Below are 18,019 nucleotides of genomic sequence, written 5' to 3'. Positions count from 1 at the left end.
GGATGGGGGGCCATTTCCACATCCTTGCCTACTTTCAAAACCTATTTTTGTGTGCATTTTAATTTTTTAGCTCGAGTTGTGGCCAAGTTACAGGCCCTCTGTAAATTGGGGCTATTAAGAAGGCTCTGACAGACCTGGAGAATTTGATGGTGGAGAGACCTGCCAGGGAGCATGAAGAGAGGAAATGCCCAGAAAATGTGCACTTTGAGAGTTGGAGCAATCACATTTACAGTCAGAGAAATTTTTCTTTATTTGGCAGAACAGAAATAAGCACCATTCCAGTCTGTTAGATAAACTGTGCACACATACATCTTTCAGAAATACTCCCAACTTGATAGAATATAAATGTTCAGAAGGATTTGTGTGTTGGCATCTGAATCTCTGCTTATTAGTAACTTGATAGATTCTCTCCCTGTATGTGTATTAGCATAGTCGAGACAAATGGAGTGTTGCATAAGCTGCGGTCCATCTAGATCCCTTTGTGTGTTATTTTCAAACACAAATAACAAGTCAAAGAAATAACATTGGGACTGGAAGAATCATATTTTATCCTATTTTTTAAAGCACCTTCCCATCTTTTTGAGAACTTTGTCTTTCGCTACAAAAATTAAGACAAAACCTTTTTCCCTTCCCTTATTTTCACACAGAGCAACTCATCTTTTTATATCACTTTCACTTGGGGCAGTTGTGTTTGCCTTCACAAAATAAATGCTGCACATATGAAAAATGGCAAAGAAGAAATGAGATTGAGTCATAAGCGCAGAAGGAAAGCAGTCAACTTGGTTTGGCCATGCCTTGAATTTTCATTTCAAGTTTGTTTTTTCCCTATAAGAATATATTAATAATTCTTCTTCCAAAACTTTAGAATTTGGGGAGGGAGGTTTAACATCTCTCCTGGAATAAAATTGGTTTTAAACTAAATCACAGGGGTGCCTGGGCGGCTCAGTCCATTAAGTGTTGGACTTCAGCTCAGGTCATGATCCTGTGCTCCATGGGTTTGAGCCCCGCGTCAGGATCTGTGCTGACAGTTCAGAGGCTGGACCCTGCTTCAGATTCTGTGTCTCCCTCTCTCTTTGACCCTCCCCCACTCACCCTCTGTCTGTCTGCCTCTATCTCTCTCTCAAAAATACGTGAACAGTAAAAAAAAAAAATTTTTTTTTTTTTTTTTAAATTACAAAATGAGGGTCGCTGAGTGGCTCAGTTGGTTAAGCATCCGACTCTGGGTTTCAGTTCGAGTCATGATCTCACAGTTCGTGGATTTGAGCCTTGTGTTGGGCTCTGTGTTGACAGTATGTACCTTGCTTGGTATTCTCTCTCCCTTCCCCTCTCTCTGACCCTCCCTCCCTCTTTCTCTCTCTCACAATAAATAAATAAACTTTAAAAAAATAGGGGCGCCTGGGTGGTGCAGTCGGTCAAGCGTCCGACTTCAGCCAGGTCACGATCTCGCGGTCCGGGAGTTCGAGCCCCACGTCAGGCTGTGGGCTGATGGCTCAGAGCCTGGAGCCTGTTTCCGATTCTGTGTCTCCCTCTCTCTCTGCCCCTCCCCCGTTCATGCTCTGTCTCTCTCTGTCCCAAAAATAAATAAACGTTGAAAAAAAAAATTTAAAAAAATAAATAAATAAAATAAAAATAAATAAATAAATCATAAAATGGTTTGCACTCCCATTTTTGCAGTTGCTATCCAAAGATACCCCTTGCCTTTGAGTGGTGCCTAAGAAAAGACCTGTGATCACAGTGCTAGGAGTTACCATTTATTGGGTGCTAAAACACCCTGCTAATTGTTTCACATGTTTTTCATTCATCTGTAGTTTAGTATCCTGAGCCCATTTCACAGATGAAGAAACTGAGGCCTGGAGGAGTTGTGTAATGGAGCCCAGGTCACACAGCTAATTAGTGACTAGACTAAAGTTAGGATCTGAGTCTGTCTTCATCCAGAGCTTTTCACTATTCCATTCTCCAGTGATGACTGGCAGCGCATTTGCATTCTGGTCTTTGCCTCTGAATACCTCGGTAATTGGAAGGAAAATTGGTTAGGCAATTTCCCACAATTTTAAAGTAGAATAATTTCCCCTATTCCTCACTGGTTTTGCAGAGGTGTTAGGGGAAGGGAGAAGTACTTATTAGTAATGATCTTGTATTTTAGTGTACACTAAAATAAACGAAATTATCTCAAGTTTTTTTTTTTTTCCAACGTTTATTTATTTTTGGGACAGAGAGAGACAGAGCATGAACGGGGGAGGGGCAGAGAGAGAGGGAGACACAGAATCAGAAACAGGCTCCAGGCTCTGAGCCATCAGCCCAGAGCCTGACGCGGGGCTCGAACTCACGGACCGCGAGATCGTGACCTGGCTGAAGTCGGACGCTTAACCGACTGCGCCACCCAGGCGCCCCAAAATTATCTCAAGTTTGAGGGTGCTGAAACTGAAGCATCGAGTGGTTGTAATTTCTAGTTATTGCAGAAGGCTGATTCTTTGGTCAGCGAGAAAGCAGGTTTGGAAGCCAAGGGCTCTGGGGCACTTCATGTACTTGGTGCTGCATCTTCACGGAAGGATGTTTGGGGAGTTTCCTGGATAGAAGGCCAAATGATCTTACCTCGGCATGGGCCTCCTACTTTCCGAAATCTTTATGCTCCAGCTCCATACATCTCCCATCCATGTCACCAACAGCCAGGGCAGATCTGGGAGTGGATTATAGACTCCTCTCTCCTTGCCCAGTGCACTGGCTTGAAGACCGTGCTCCTGCTGGGGCCTGACTTCTTGACTCAGGTGCCCTGGAGACCGAATTTCCATTGTTGGTAGCCTCTTGGTTCATGGGACCACTGTGATGCAGGGGGATGCCTGGTCAGTTCAGGATCTCGTTACACAGAGTTCATGGGCATGATTCAAATGGCAGCTAGTCTCTTGCCTCCTGGGTGGTTGCTGACACAGTGTCTTTTCCTTTGTGTCCACTTGGCTACAGAGCTCAGCACTCCTCTGGGTTTCTCAGAAAGGTGTTTAAACTTGCCTGAAATTTCCCCAGGGAAACCAAAGAAGGAGGTGCATTGCACATCTCGGAGCAAATTACTGAAAATACCCTGTTAGCTAATTATGTTCTCCCAAACATAATGTTCTCCAAAATTATGTTCACCAGCCTTCCCACTCCTGCTTCCCAGATACCCTTTGGGAGTTCCAGCTGCTGCCCCCTTGCTAAGTGAAGATTCCGCTCAAGCCTACTTCTTAGGCCTTTTTTTTTTTTCAAGTTTACATACCTGAAGGACCTTGAAGTTCAGAAACAAATGCTCTGAAGTTTAACTAGGACCCACCCCTTTAAAGGCAACTTAGAGACCACCTTTTGTTTCTTGATGTGTTTTGGGGGAGTCTTCATCTACTCTCCTTGTCCCACTCACTCTCCTTACCCTAAATCTTTTGTCACGGTATTTCTTCTCAATCAGCAGAATCCTCTCTCCAAAAGGAATTTGATAAATGACCTTTTGTCTTTCTTTGTTTTGCAATTCATTACCCTCTCCCTTTATCTTCTCTAATGCATAATGTCTAAAAACTTGAAACAGCTACAGGTAAGTCAGAAACAGACTAAAATGCAGTTCATTCCACGGCCCACATTGCAGGAGAGAAAGGGAATTGGAAAATGCAGTAGAAAAGTATTAAGGTGCACCTGGGTGGCTCAGGTCATGATCTCACAGTTCGTGAGTTTGAGCCCTGCATCGGGCTCTGTGCTGACAGCTTAGAGCCTGGAGCCTGCTTTAGATTCTCTCTCTCTCTCTCTCTGTCTCTCTCTCTCTCTCTCTCTCTGCCCACCCCCCCTCACTTGTTCTCTGTCTCTCTCTCAAAAATAAATAAAAATTAAAAAAAATTTTTAAAGTATTTATTAAAAAGAGACCATGGGCTCCACTGTCTCCATTGTTTATTATTTAATAAATACTCATTCGGTACATAACATATGTAACATGTAACGTAGTGGTTCATTTTTTTTTTTTTTTTAAAGACCATGATGGAACTATCAACATATTGAAGGACAGAAAAGATGAGTAAGCAGTTCATGTGCTTTAGGGTCAACGAAGTGGGGGAGAGAGAAACATGCAGAAAACTAGAACAATGCAAAGCAAAATGGGAGTCAGGAAGATAGCATTTTTGTTTACCTAAGGCAGATGGGGGGATTTCAGTGAGTTGGAAAAGAGAGGGAGGGCTTTTGAGGCAGTGAGAAAGGCAGGATAGAGGCCTGAGGGCAGTCAGAGATCAACGATCTGTGCTAAGAGGAAGCAGTACACCTGAGGCCAAGCTGGAAGGCTGGGGTGGGGGGGGGGATTCTCAGGTAGAGAGTGGGAACAATGAAGTGAAGATGAAGAGGTTTGGTGGGGGATGGGGAGGCAGAGAATGAATGTAGCAACAGCATTATTTTGAGAGGGTTTGAAATGTGCTCAGGAAGGTGGTTTTGGGTGACCCTAATCACCTCAGAAAATATTATCACTGTCCATGAGGACTGGAAATCTAGAAAATTTTGAAATACTCCTTGCAGAGAATGTAATCTGGAAGGATTTCCAAGTAGGAGTGACCCTGCTGAGTCAAAAGAGCATAAATTTCATACTTTCTGCTTTCTGTGGGAGGCAGCACACAGGAGAGAAAGCGGGCACCCTAGACTGCCTGATTTGGGGGGGTTATTCTAATGTGGCCCCACCAGAAAAGTCCAGGGAGCTGGGGAAATGAGGTCACCTCGCTGGTCCTCCAGTGACAGGAAGACTGACCTGGAATCCAGCCTGGGCCTAGGAGGAGTGATCAAGAGGGAAGAGGTGAGCTAAGAGACCAGAAGAGGTTACGAGCATCCCAGTGAAGACAGTGGACTCCACAAACGTAGGGCGAGTGTGCCCATTCGAAACCCTTTGAAGGATTTGGCCATCTTAGAGGTGGACCAGAGCAAGGAGTTACAGGATGATGGGCAGGCTGTGGTTAGTGAGGTGCTGGCCTCTTTTTCCACTTCCAGTTTAGTTCCATTTTGACAGTTGTCTGAGCTTTTAATTAAGTCTGATGTAGTAACACTTCCGACCATACAGATTCCAGTGTTTGTAAGAAGGTTCATGTTCCCTTGAACGTGTTCACAGTTGGGTTGCTGAAGACTATATTTTGCAAAAATCTGACAAAACTTTAGTATAATGTTTTAGTATAAAAACTTTTAGGAAATATTAGGTTGGCATTTTGACGATTTCCTCCAAACTATTACGAAGTAGAAGGAATTTTATTTTTACATACTTCAGGTACCTCCTCAAAATGTTGTTTGAGAGAATTCCACAAGTAACTATTTACATGGAGGCCAGCTAGAAGAGTTTTCTTTGGGTGAAAAATTGTAGATTCTCGTCCTTACACAGATAGATACATGCAAGGGAATATATACTGATGACAGATCTTAAAATCGGCAATTCTCAAACCAGCAAAATATGTATATAACATAAATTTGTGGAAAGCACTCAATCGAGAATTGTTTATAAGTAAATGCAGTTCATCTTGTGGACATGTTTATGGTGTTTAAGTTGCACTTGATCATTTTATGGCCCAGGAAAGATGGATTTGTATCAGCAGAACCATTCAGTGAGAGAGAAGTAATGAATTTGCTCCTCAAAGATACACAGTAATGATGCCCTGCTTTCTGAACACTGAAGAAAATAATCGAATATTTTGGTCTGATTTATCTGTTGTAGTGATCTGTCCCTTCTCTGCATCAACACCTTATCTCATGCCCAATTTTAATTTGGGGCAAAATGGGACTTTAATATATTATCTCTCCTTTTTGTGTAGTTTGTCCAAACCTCATCTTGAAGGGGTTTGACATTTTCCTTGGAGAGATGACACATGCAGTCCCCTTGCCACCCACTTCTGCGGTGATCATGGCTGGCCTTAATTTTTCATCATCCTTGTCTTCATCCTCTTTCCATGTTGATAGACAAGAGGAGATTTAGATGGTTCATATATGAAGTAGGAAGCTTGAACTGTTTCAATCCCTGTACTTAACCTGGCTAATTTAGAAATCCCTCTACATGTCACTGTAAGCTTAGGGTACAGACACATTGAAAAGGCACCATATTCTCCGTGCAGTTAAAAAAAGAAAGTATAGTATTGTGTGACTCATTCAAATAATCTGATTCAGATGAACCTCCAAGAAACCACCAGCACAGACTGTGTGGAGCCACAATTGCGGCAGGCTTTGTTCACCATTTTGGTTGCCCTGGGCCAAGCCTGGAACTCTTACCTGATTGGAAAAGCAAAATAATCTTAAGAACATCTTTCAGCAAACTACCAGTCCGGCACATAGTAGTAGCTCAATAAATGTTTATCTCTACAGTGAGAGTTCTCCTACTTCTACCCCAATTATTGCCAAAGGCTCATTCCCTTAGAAGGCTTAAAATTCTATAGGGCAGAGAGGCATTCATATAACCAATACCAGTTCTATAAGTTAATTAGTACAACTTTAATTATATAACTGATATCCTGTGATATGTGCTCTGGTTAAGCATTGAGTACCCACTAAGAAATCACAGAGAAGGGAACAATTTTTCCAGGGACAGAAGAGGAGGAAGGAAGCTGCCAAGGGAGGGACTGTGGTTTGTTTGGGTGTGGCTCTGGAGGCTGAACAGAAGCTCTCTAGTCATAGAATGGAACTATGAGAGGCCATTAAAAAGACCCTGCAAAAGACCAATGAATACATCATATTTCTGTGTTGAGTGTGAGATTCTGTGTGAAATGTGAGATTTCTGATCCACCGGGAGCTGAGGGTAGAAAGGTAGCATTCGGTCAGCTTGGAAAAGTCCCTGAATGCCATACTAAGGGCCCTTGGCGTTGAGAGAGGGTGGGAGGCCAGTCAGCCGCCATATTTTGATCCTGGACCAGCAATACTACAAGTAGTTTATGGCATGGGTGCTTACCCTGAATCCCCTGAAAGGTTTGTTAAGACACGGGTTTTGGGGCGCCTGGGTGGCTCAGCCGGGTAAGTGTCCGACTTCAGCTCAGGTCATAATCTCACAATTTGTCGGTTTGAGCCCCGCATCGGGCTCTGTGCTGACAGTTCGGAGCCTGGAGCCTGCTTCTGATTCTGTGTCTCCCTCTCTCTCTGCTCCTCCCCCATTCATGCTCAGTCTCTCTCTGTCTCTCAAAAATAAATTAAAACAAAACAAAACAAAACATAGGTTGCCAGGCCCCACCTCAGAGTTCCTAATTAAATAAGTATGGGTACAATGTCCGAGCTTGCATTTCTAACAAGTTGCCCAGTGAGGCTGGTGCTGCTGGTCAGACATCACACTTTGAGAACCAGTGATTTAGACTATAGACTGAAACCTCGAGGGTTGAAGTCATTCAGATCTGTATGTGGGTTTGTTGACTTGAGTTTATTAAAATATCAAGTAAGATAGGCAATAAAATAAATCATTACCCAGAATGTGCCAATAATGATCTTCGTTGTTCAACACTTTGGAGAAATTGTATATACGGTGTTAATGGTTCCACAGAGTCCCCTTCCTTTTTATTAATAGTGGGACTCTTGGAGTCACCAGCATAGCACAGTGAAAACGGGGATGCCTCTGACACCTGTACGGACCTTATCAAGCCCAGTTCAAAGAAGTACATGTATAAAGCTGTGGACAGGCCTCTGCACATTGGGCCATTTTTCTCTGTCCCCTCCCAGCTCTGCACACCACCATGTTAGCATCCCACATCCCACTGTGAGCTCTGGGGGCTGATATCAAGAAAGTGGAAGGAAGTACATTGGATACCTTTCTGGGGATTCTCTCAAGGACTCCGTCCTCTCCTTGTTGACTTGTTATCTGGTGCCCAATGCTCTCGATTCTGCTGCCCAGGAAATTACTTAGCCATGTCACCTCCTCCCCAGGATTTGGTGTGTGTGTGTGTTTTTTTAGAGACATTGGTATCCCTTATAGAAGCACTCTTCTGGGTCCACTGTGGGAAAGGGGAATGAACCCCCAGATGGTGAGGTAGATTTCATTAGAGATTTCAAAAGGTGGTCCCACATTAATGAGCTGAGAAAACAAGGTAGAAAAACCATAGGCCAAAGCCCCAGAAGCGAAGTGCCCACTTTACCATATCTTTATCCTCATTCTTCCTTGAGGGCATCTCTTCCACCCAGAGAGATGAAAGAAGTATTGCTGTCCCATTGTCACCAAGAGCCTGAGCATATGTAAGACAAGTCCACCTTGGAGCTCCCTCTTCCTGCTCTTCATTTAGGATGCCTGTGACATTCCAAGTACTCTTCTAAGGTGCGGTGAAAACCAGCGAAAAGTGCCACCTCTCCTGGAGCTTACATTCCAGTGGAGAAGGTAGACAGAAAACAAGATACTGTGGTGGGTAGTGAGTAGTGCCTAGTATAACAATAAGTTGGAGAAGAGGAGCAAGTAGTGTGGAGATGGGAAAGGGGGTGTGGTTTTAGATAGTATATCCTGAGAAGGTATAAATGAGAAGGTGACTTTTGAGCAAAGACCTAAAGGAAGTGAAGAAGCTAGTCATGTGGCAAGAGTATTCCAGAAAGAGGAAAAATCTCATGAAAAGTCCCCGAGAACATACCTTCTGTGTCGCACATTTGAAATGTTCCAGATAGGCGAGGAAACCAGAATGAGCAAGGGAGTGAGTGGTTGGAAATGATGCTGGGAAGGAGACAAATCATAGCGATCCTTGTAGGTCAGTTGAAGAACTTGAATTTGCACCCTGAGTGATATGGGGCAGCTTGGAAGGATGTCCACTTCAGGCAAAGAAATGGCCCCATCTGACTTCATTTTTGACAAGATTGCTTTGGCCGCTGTGTGAGAAGGGGAAAGTTGGGGTTGGGGGAGAGCAGAAGCAAGGAGATCCACTAGGAGGCTCTTAAAAATAACCCACACAAGAGAGGGTGGTGGCTTAGACTGAGATGTGAGCGGTGGTCATGTTGAGAACTGGGCAGAGTCTCATTACATTTAGGAGGTAGGTGGAAAGGATTTGCTGACTGAATGGATATGAGCTGTGAGAGAAAGAGGAACATCAAGGATGATGCCAGAGGTTTGGGATTGAACAGGTAGAAGAGTGGCATTGTCATCTACTGAGATGGGGACGTGGGAAGGTGAATGAGTTTGGTAAGTTCAGCCATGTTAAGTCTGAGATGCAATTCGACATCCAAATAGGCAGTAGGATATACGAGTCTGGTTTCGGGGGACAGATATGAGCACCCAGGGAATCATCAGCATATACATGTAAGCTATGAGATGGGGATGAGATCATTAAAGGAGTGAGTGCAGGTAGAAAATAAAACATGTTCAAGGACAAAGCCCTGGGACATATTGATGTTTAGAGGTCAAAGATAAGAAATCTCAGCAAAGAAAACTAAGGTAAGGGAGTGTAGCCATCTGGAAGCCAAATGAAAAAGGTGCTGCAAGGAGGACCTGTCAGATACATCAAATCCTGCTGATACATGGAGTATAATCAAGACCAAGAATTAACCAGTGGATTGGAAATATGGAAGTTGTTGATGACCTTGGTAAGAGTAGCTTGAGTGGAATGCTGTGTAGATTGGAGTGGATTCAAGGAATAATGGTAAGAAAGAAATCAAGATATCAAGAATAAACTCTTTCAAGGAGATTTGTTATGATGGGAAGAATAGAAATGGAGTGGTAATTAGAAAGGAAAGGGAGGCCAAGGTGGGAGTTTAAGATGACGGACATAAGAGCTCGTATAGATGCCGATGGGAGTAATCTAGTACAGGATGGGAATGTGTTGGTACAGGATAGAGAAGAGAAAATTGTGTATTGCAGTATCCTTCAGCAGGCAAAAGAGGATGGAATCCAGTTTTTAAGAAGAGGGCTTGACCTTAACAGGAGCACTGATCCATATCTCATGCCTGATAACAGGGGAAAACATGAGGTACACGGTAGATGGTGGCAATGAGGAGACTCGCTTGAGGGTGCCTGTGGAAATGTTCTTTGGATTTCTTTCATTTTCTCAATGCAGTTGGAATTAAGGTTATCCACTGAGGACCAGGAGAGAAGTGATGGAGGCTTGAGGAGAAAGATGGGGTAGACTTTTAAAAAACTTACCTAGGAGAAGAGTGGATGGAACTGGAAAATGAGGTATGACTGGTGGGAGGCCTCCAGGCTGACTGAAAAGTGTGGACTGTGACTTTTAGATGAGACCAGTCAGTCCACTCGGTGGCATTTTTTACTTCAGCCACATTCTACTAGGCAGATGCAGGACCATGTTGCATTTCACCAGGGCTATGGTTTAGTTCTTAGTCCAGGGAATTTCAAGAGCAGGATGAAGAGGTTTGAGGTGGAATGCAAGGGAATGGTGGTCATGATTGCCCATGGTTTCCAGGTTGAGTGAGGAAGGAACAAGGCAGAGGTCGAGGACCAGGTCATGGTGTCGGAAGGATCATCTGTGTGTTAATGGAATGGACAAGATTCATGACAGCAGTTCCATAGTGTTGGCGTGGATGACAGTGAGCAGAGCCCAAGACCTTCAGGGAGTTGGAGAAGTGACTAAGGTGCATCGGCCCCTGCAGGAAAGATGGAGCGCAAGATCGGAAGGCATGAGCTTCACAGAGGAGGGATTTCAGAATGGACAGAGGAACGATGGTTTGAAAGTTGGGTAGGAGAACAACAGTGCCTTCCTACATCCCAGCAGAAAATAGCCCCTACTTGAGAGGACTGCAGGCCAAGTGATTCTTCAGGGGAGAGCCAGTTTCCAGTTAGAGTGAGGATGAAGGGGATGTTTCTGGAAGAGGCTAAGGATCTAGGGTGTTTTGCTGGTGACTGGTTAGGAGTTCAACAGAGAGCCAGGGGGCAGTAGAGACTGAGGGATGAGGGAGTTCTAGGCTTCTTTGATGACTTCCTATGGAATTCAAAGTCCCAACCCAGCAAGGTCTCACCTGTGAGCATCCAGCGTCTTCCTGCTCCCAGGCCCTGAGTGTGGCCCCGTTAACGTTCTGGGTTCTCTTGACAAGTAGGCAGCATCGTGGCCCCTCCTGTTACAGTTCTCTCTTTGATACCTGGTTTGCATCCAGCCAGAGCAGTGTATTGCTGTGTTCTCACCCTAAGGAAGTCCTCACACCCATGCTGATTGTGGTGGCAGTGCTTCAGTGGGGTCTATTGAAGAGGAGAGATCAGAGAGAAAGCTCCCCCTCCCCCAGGTTAGCCACAGGGAGCAGTGTGGTGACTTGCGTACCAGCTTTAAAAACTTATAGCTGCAGAACTGTACTGTTTTTATTTAATTTAATGTCTTTTATTTTTTTGTAAATATACTTACCTTTTTTATTTCCTTAGAGAAATAACTTTTTAGGGGGAACTCATAAGAAGAAACCCGCCACAATTAAAAAAAAATCATTGAAAATAATGAATACATAAGGCTATATTTCATTCTTTCTCATTGCCACATAGTATTCCATTGTGTATATAAACCACAATTTCTTTATCCGTTCATCAGTTGATGGACATTTAGGCTCTTTCCATAATTTGATTATTGTTCAAAGTGCTGCCACAAACATTGGGATACAAGTGCCCCTAGGTATATGGCCTTTTGTAGCAACGTGGATGGAACTGGAGAGTGTTATGTTAAGTAAAATAAGTCATACAGAGAAAGACAGATACCATATGTTTTCACTCTTAAGTGGATCCTGAGAAGCTTAACAGAAGACCATGGGGGAGGGGAAGGAAAAAAAAAAAAAGAGAGGGAGGGAGCCAAAACATAAGAGACTCTTAAAAACTGAGAACAAACTGAGGGTTGATGGGGGGTAGGAGGAGGGGAAAGTGGGTGATGGGGGAGGGCACCTGTTGGGATGAGCCCTGGGTGTTGTATGGAAACCAATTTGACAATAAATTTCATATTAAAAAAAGAAAAAAGAAAATAATGAATACAGAACCAGAATGCTGAACATTTTTTTTAAAAAGTAAAAGTACATGCTCCTGTAACCTAAAATCATCTCACTTGCCACTTTGGGAAATGAGCGAACCAAATGGCTGAGACTCAAGACTCACTCCTCCCGAAGCTACCCGCATGGGTATTCTCCCCACTATTGCTTCTCCCTTCCTACTGATCCCCTGTGGTTTATATGTGGGAGAGTCAGGTTGAATGACAGTGCTCGAGAAGGGCATTGCTGTAATGTGCAAGATAAGATTTCCCATAAAGGGATAAGACCCATGTGAGGGCCCTGCGGTGGGAAAGAGTATGTGCTTTCAGGGAGTATGCAGGAGTGAAGACACCTAAGGGGGGGCAGGCTTGAAATGAGGCTGCTGCAGGCAGTGGGTTAAAAATTTTAAATTTGGCTCTTTAAAATTAAAAATTTGGGCTCTTTTCTATGGCAGTATGAAACTACCACAGGGTCTTTAGGGGGGCGGAGTGTGTGGAATAAAGCTGCCCTTGCAGTTGTGCAGAGAAGGGATTGGAGGGGGCAAATGTGGATGCAGACAACTGGGGGAGGCCCTGGCAAAGGCCATCTGAGACCCGCTGGCCCGGAGTGAGATGGTGATGATGGTGGAGGATGGAAGGATAGAACTCTAAGAAATGTTTACAAAGCAAAAAGAGCAAGACCTAGTACTCGTTGGACCTTGGTCACATTGGTGGGGAGGAGGGGATCAGGTGTGGCTTCAGCATCTGTCTGACAGGGCTTTCTTGATGGTGGCAAAATACACCAGATAAGAACTAGAGACTAGAGAGAGCATGTGGAGTTTGGTTTTAGACAACATGACCTTGAAGTTCCTATGGCGTGACATCTAAAGAATGATGTCTCCAACTCGGGTACATGGGTCTAGAGCTAGGAAGAAAAGTGGGAACTGTAACAGGAATTTGAGACTTGTTAGCCTGTGATTGTCCAGGCTGGTGGTGTCTACCAGCCTCCCCTTGTCACCGTGATCTTAATTATGTGAGCTGATGTGCCTCAGGACCTTTGCATGTGTACCAGTTAGCACATTCAACAGGAACTATAAGTTCAACTACCAGTTAAAGATTGGACTGAGAATTCCTCCTCTAAAATAAAGCCAACTATGTTGTATGTTTTTATGCTAATAATTGAGTTACAGATTTTTTTTTCTCATCTTTCTTTGTCCTCTTTCTCCTTCTACCTTCTCTTCCTCCTTTTCCTCCTCCCTTTACTTCTTGGCTTCTCCTTCTCTCATTTTTTCCCATCCTATCCACTATGGTGGCATGTGGGAGCCTGCACTGACATTTTGTATGGGCACAGTGCCATAACAGAAAGGTCACCCTATGGGATTTACTTTCTACCACCCGAGTGGAGAGTAAAGGGACACTTTTTATAAGCCATTAAGAGGTGACTGTCTTTCATTTTACATAGGCACATGCTGCTTATAAACAGATTTAGGAACCAGAGATGCATCCTTAAGTAGAGAACACTTATTATTTATAAGTCTTATTTATGCAGCTAGATTAATGTTTTCAGTTCTGGAGAAATTTCACATGCTAATCACTTTTTGTTAATTTTAAAATTATTTTTTTTTAATTCTAGTCATTTTTTCCCCTCTAATTAATGCTGATTTATTTTGATTTTCCTGGTAATAGATTACTGTCCTAGATGAGACATGGACCGTATTCAGGCGCTACAGTCGCTTTCGAGAAATGCATAAAACATTGAAGTTAAAGTATGCAGAGGTAAGTTATGAAATAATTATCTCCAATTAAGAACATTTATTTTATAAAGTAAATGAGCTGATTGCATTATCACGCTCCCCTCCCTTTAGGTATTAGCTTGTAAGTGTCACCGAGTTTTGTTGCAATTACGCATCTGTCAAAGGTAGCTTTTTAACTTTTGTTCTTTGTTTCATTTCTGTTCTACACAATTTAAACATTTTCTGAACACAGGATTTTGAAAGTGATAGTAAAGTGACAGTAAATGAATTCTACCCTTTTAATACATTTTACCAATTTTAAACAAATATTTTAATAAACTTACAACTTCTTAATGGTAAGATCTACTAAAATGAAACAGTAATAAATCCCTCAATATAGATTTGCCCTTTTTTTCTCTTAAAAAAGATATATCAATGCTTAGACTTCCACTTAACGAGAAATTAGGTCTTTAAGGTTAATTTGCCATCAAACATGGTTGGGAGGTAGATAGTCAATATGGAATTCTCTAGAAGCAAGGGGGTATTTCATACATCTGATCAGATATCCAGAGTGTATTGATACATTATTAATCTTTTCCTCTTTGGGCAAAGACTAGTTTTTAAAATCCTTCTTTTTTTTTTTTTTTTTTTTTTAGTATTTTTATTTATTTTTGAGACAGAGAGCATGAGCAGGGGAGGGGCAGAGAGAGGAGACACAGAATCCGAAGCAGGCTCCAGGCTGTGAGCTGTCAGCACAGAGCCTGACGCGGGGCTCAAACTCATAGACTGTGAGATCGTGACCTGAGCTGAAGTGGGTCGCTTAACTGACTGAGCCACCCAGGCGCCCCTAAAATCCTTCTTAACAAAGAAAAGTATTCTTAAAGTTAATGTGTATCTTCCAAGTGAGCGAGTGAGTGAGGGAGTGTTTTTACTTGAACTAAAGGAAGCCTTGTATCTGCACAACTCTTTGGGAATTTTGGTTTGAACTGACTGCAAATCAGTCAGTAGTCGTTGTCTAATATCTGCTCTCACTAAGTATTGCTTTTCGACACTATTTATAGTTTCTTATGACAGCCTAGAAAAGAATTTAGTCAGACATTTTTCCCTCACATCAAATAACTAATGCTTCCTTAACCTTTCCATGGCTCTTACTCTTTCCTATCTGATATAAATATAAAGAGAAATTCCTTTTTATAAATAAAAGCTTCCTTGAGTACTGGGAATTGAGGTATCCGAAATTCTCTTGTTAAGCTCTTAGGTAGCAGTGAATTAAAAGCTGAAGAAGTGGTGAATTTGGATTTTAGTTCAGTGTTCCTCAAGAGGCTTCAGTTCCAGAAGTAACTGCATCAAAGTCAAGTTATTGAGTTTGTTTCTGCAATTACTCTTCATGTCCCAAGTTAATATTGACAATAAAAATTGGAAGTATCATGTACATGTTACCGTATAGAGTGACTTGTTTTTAAATTGAGCTTTGCAGCTCATTACCTGCTTAATTATAAGTTACTCCACCAGTGCTTTAATAATGTGCAGGTTTTCCCCAATGCTACAAATGTATGTATATCATATCAATTATAATACGTGTGTATCATGCATTGCAGGATTTATTTCATATCTGTTCTTTCAGTGCCATTAGTTCAGCACCATTGTATGTAGGCAGATTTAATACATTCTAGTAATAGAGTGGTGGACAAGAACAAAAATGTCTTCTCTTACGTATCCTGAATTCATATGGGGACACACTGACAATAAACAAGGAAAATATAATAACTAACACTTAACGTACACACACACTATGTGACAGTTACCATCTTAAGTGAGCTGCATGCCTTCTAGGAAAAATATCCATAAAATGTAATGGGCAGAAGATGTTGGGCATTTTAGTATAAAGGTTGTTTCAGGGTTGGGCACTCAGATGCCGAGTCCTGATCAGTGTTTTTAAAGAAAATTTCAAAGCAAACAGAAGCAGTCTTTAAAAACATAATGGAAGAGGGGCGCCTGGGTGGCGCAGTCGGTTAAGCATCCGACTTCAGCCAGGTCACAATCTCGCGGTCCGGGAGTTCGAGCCCCACGTCAGGCTCTGGGCTGATGGCTCAGAGCCTGGAGCCTGTTTCCGATTCTGTGTCTCCCTCTCTCTCTGCCCCTCCCCTGTTCATGCTCTGTCTCTCTCTGTCCCAAAAATAAATAAACGTTGAAAAAAAAAAAACATAATGGAAGAAAACACCCCTGAGGTTAAACATGATGTAAGTATGTAAGTGGAAGAGATTTCCTGGTAGCCGGCAACATTAATGAACACAGATTATCACATATGTGATAATCCTTTTCAAGGGCAGAAAGAGTGTACGTACCTGCTGAAAAAAGTTAAGTGAGCTTCGAATGAGGAAAATCAGGCTGGTCTCCTTCATCCAGTCAGTCACAAGTCTGTATTGAACCACCCCACACTGAATACCATTGTCGGCAAGACAGCCACATCCCCTCCTCTCAGGAAGCAGAGAGAATGAACAGTAAACAAACAAACCAACAAATAAGATAGTTTTAGATAATGTTAAGTGCCATGGAGAGAATAAAACAAGGTAATGTGATCGTGTGGCATGAGAGCTAGGCAGGCCTGGGGAAATCTTAATGTTGAAAAGGAGCCAGGCATGAAAATCTGGGGTAGACACATCTGAAGTAAAGGGAACAGCAAATGCAAAGACCCTGGGGTGGGACCACGCCTGTTGGCCAAGCATGTTCCAAGAATAAAAAGTCCTGTGAAAAGTGGCAAGTGTGGTAGAGATGAGGACAGGGAGGTAGGGACAGGAAGTAGGGACTGTATCATGTATCACTTGATCACAAGTATTGTGGGAAACCACTGAATGATATTAAAGAAGGTCTGGATGTGGAAACTAAGCTGGAATTTCCATTCTATCCACGTATGACTTCCCATACAAACTCTTTTCCTGAAGGCAGGCTCACGATCTAACTGATAACCAAGATTGGAAATTGCTTTTCCTTGTTTTGAGTCCAACTTGGTGACTTTGCCTTCTTCTGAGGGCAAAAAATGTAAAGAACTTATACATGTATGCATGTGTTTGAAAGAGAGGAGGTAATGTGAGTAGTGATTTGAAACCATGTGGTGAGATCCTAAAATAAACACCGCCTGTAGAAAGGGAGGTTGTAATTACAAAGCCTGAGGGGGCGCCATTGAGATTTACAGTAGCCACACTCTGACTGGTTTCCTCACCATTGACTGAGTGCTTCCCATGTCCTGGGTCTTGTGTTATGCTTTTGCCATTCAGGACCCTGTGGTCAGAGCCAGAGACTTGCCTCCTGTCACACACCTGGTGGGCAGAAGCGAGTCTGGAAGCGCAGGCAATTGGGCTCCATTTACTATCTCTAAACAAACAATAGTATAAAAATAGAAATGGGAAAACATTATCTGTAAAAAGGTAGCAGCATGTCATTGTAGCTCTAGATAAATCTTATTTCAGTGAAAGGAGAACGGCATTGCCCAGTTAACATTTTCAAGATGAAGCTTAAATGTCAAGTTGAATATCAGCTGTATTTTCTTCCATAAAGTTGATTTTTCTTTTGCGCAGCCTACCTTCACATACTCTTACATGCTAAGTGTTTGTGGAGACTTGAGATCAATAATGTTCATTAGGTATTCAACAGTTATGATTGCTCTTATCATTGTGCATATTGTTGACGTCTCTGTATATAACGTTAATCTTACTGAAGTAATCATCTATCTCCAAATGGTCTACTTGGCCTGTCGGCATCCTAGAAATCATTTGACTTGTTAAAGACGTAACTTCTTCAGGAAGGCCCAAAGGTTCACATAGAAGGATGCTGAAAATTTCCTCTCACAGATAACTGTTTCATAGCCAAGTGGGAACATATTTTATTTACCTCACTCCTTCACTAAATTGGGGTCATTATTTCGATAGAAGTATGAAACTCCTCTTGTTCTTTTAGTTACAAGGGTAACAAGATGGTCGATTATTTTTTTTTTTGTAATGATACATACTAAATTTACCAAGTTATACAAGGTTTCAATTTTTTTTTTTTAATTTTTTTTTTCAACGTTTATTTATTTTTAGGACAGAGAGAGACAGAGCATGAACGGGGGAGGGGCAGAGAGAGAGGGAGACACAGAATCGGAAACAGGCTCCAGGCTCTGAGCCATCAGCCCAGAGCCTGATGCGGGGCTCGAACTCTCGGACCGGGAGATCGTGACCTGGCTGAAGTTGGACGCTCAACCGACTGCGCCACCCAGGCGCCCCAGGTTTCAAATTTTTAATCAAGCTGAAAAATATATTGAAAAAATACCCTTGAATTCAAAAATACATAGGCTTTGTAATTACTTGCCAAGATGGAGAATCTTTGTTCACCTTGAAACTTTAGTTTGGGTTGTAGCTTATAATCTTTTGGAACTTTGAATTATATCCTGTTCATTCACATTTTCTT

At 42.5% G+C, this 18,019-nt stretch overlaps 1 protein-coding gene across 6 annotated transcripts in view; it reads left to right on the top strand.

The window, feature by feature from the left end:
- The window catches only part of KIF16B (kinesin family member 16B), a 295,283-nt gene that overhangs the window by 227,456 nt on the left and 49,808 nt on the right, over positions 1-18,019 (top strand). For all 6 annotated transcript variants that reach the window (XR_007150865.1, XM_047852576.1, XM_047852575.1 and 3 more), the window contains one exon: positions 13,527-13,616. Coding sequence is in view for 5 of the 6 variants with exons in the window: in XM_047852576.1 (XP_047708532.1) it covers positions 13,527-13,616 (90 nt within the window). In the remaining variant the exon portion in view is untranslated. The remainder of the gene's footprint in view (positions 1-13,526; positions 13,617-18,019) is intronic.

This window comes from Prionailurus viverrinus, chromosome A3 (assembly GCF_022837055.1).
Source record: "Prionailurus viverrinus isolate Anna chromosome A3, UM_Priviv_1.0, whole genome shotgun sequence".
Lineage (NCBI taxonomy): Eukaryota > Metazoa > Chordata > Mammalia > Carnivora > Felidae > Prionailurus > Prionailurus viverrinus.
This window is presented reverse-complemented; position numbering and strand designations above follow the sequence as displayed.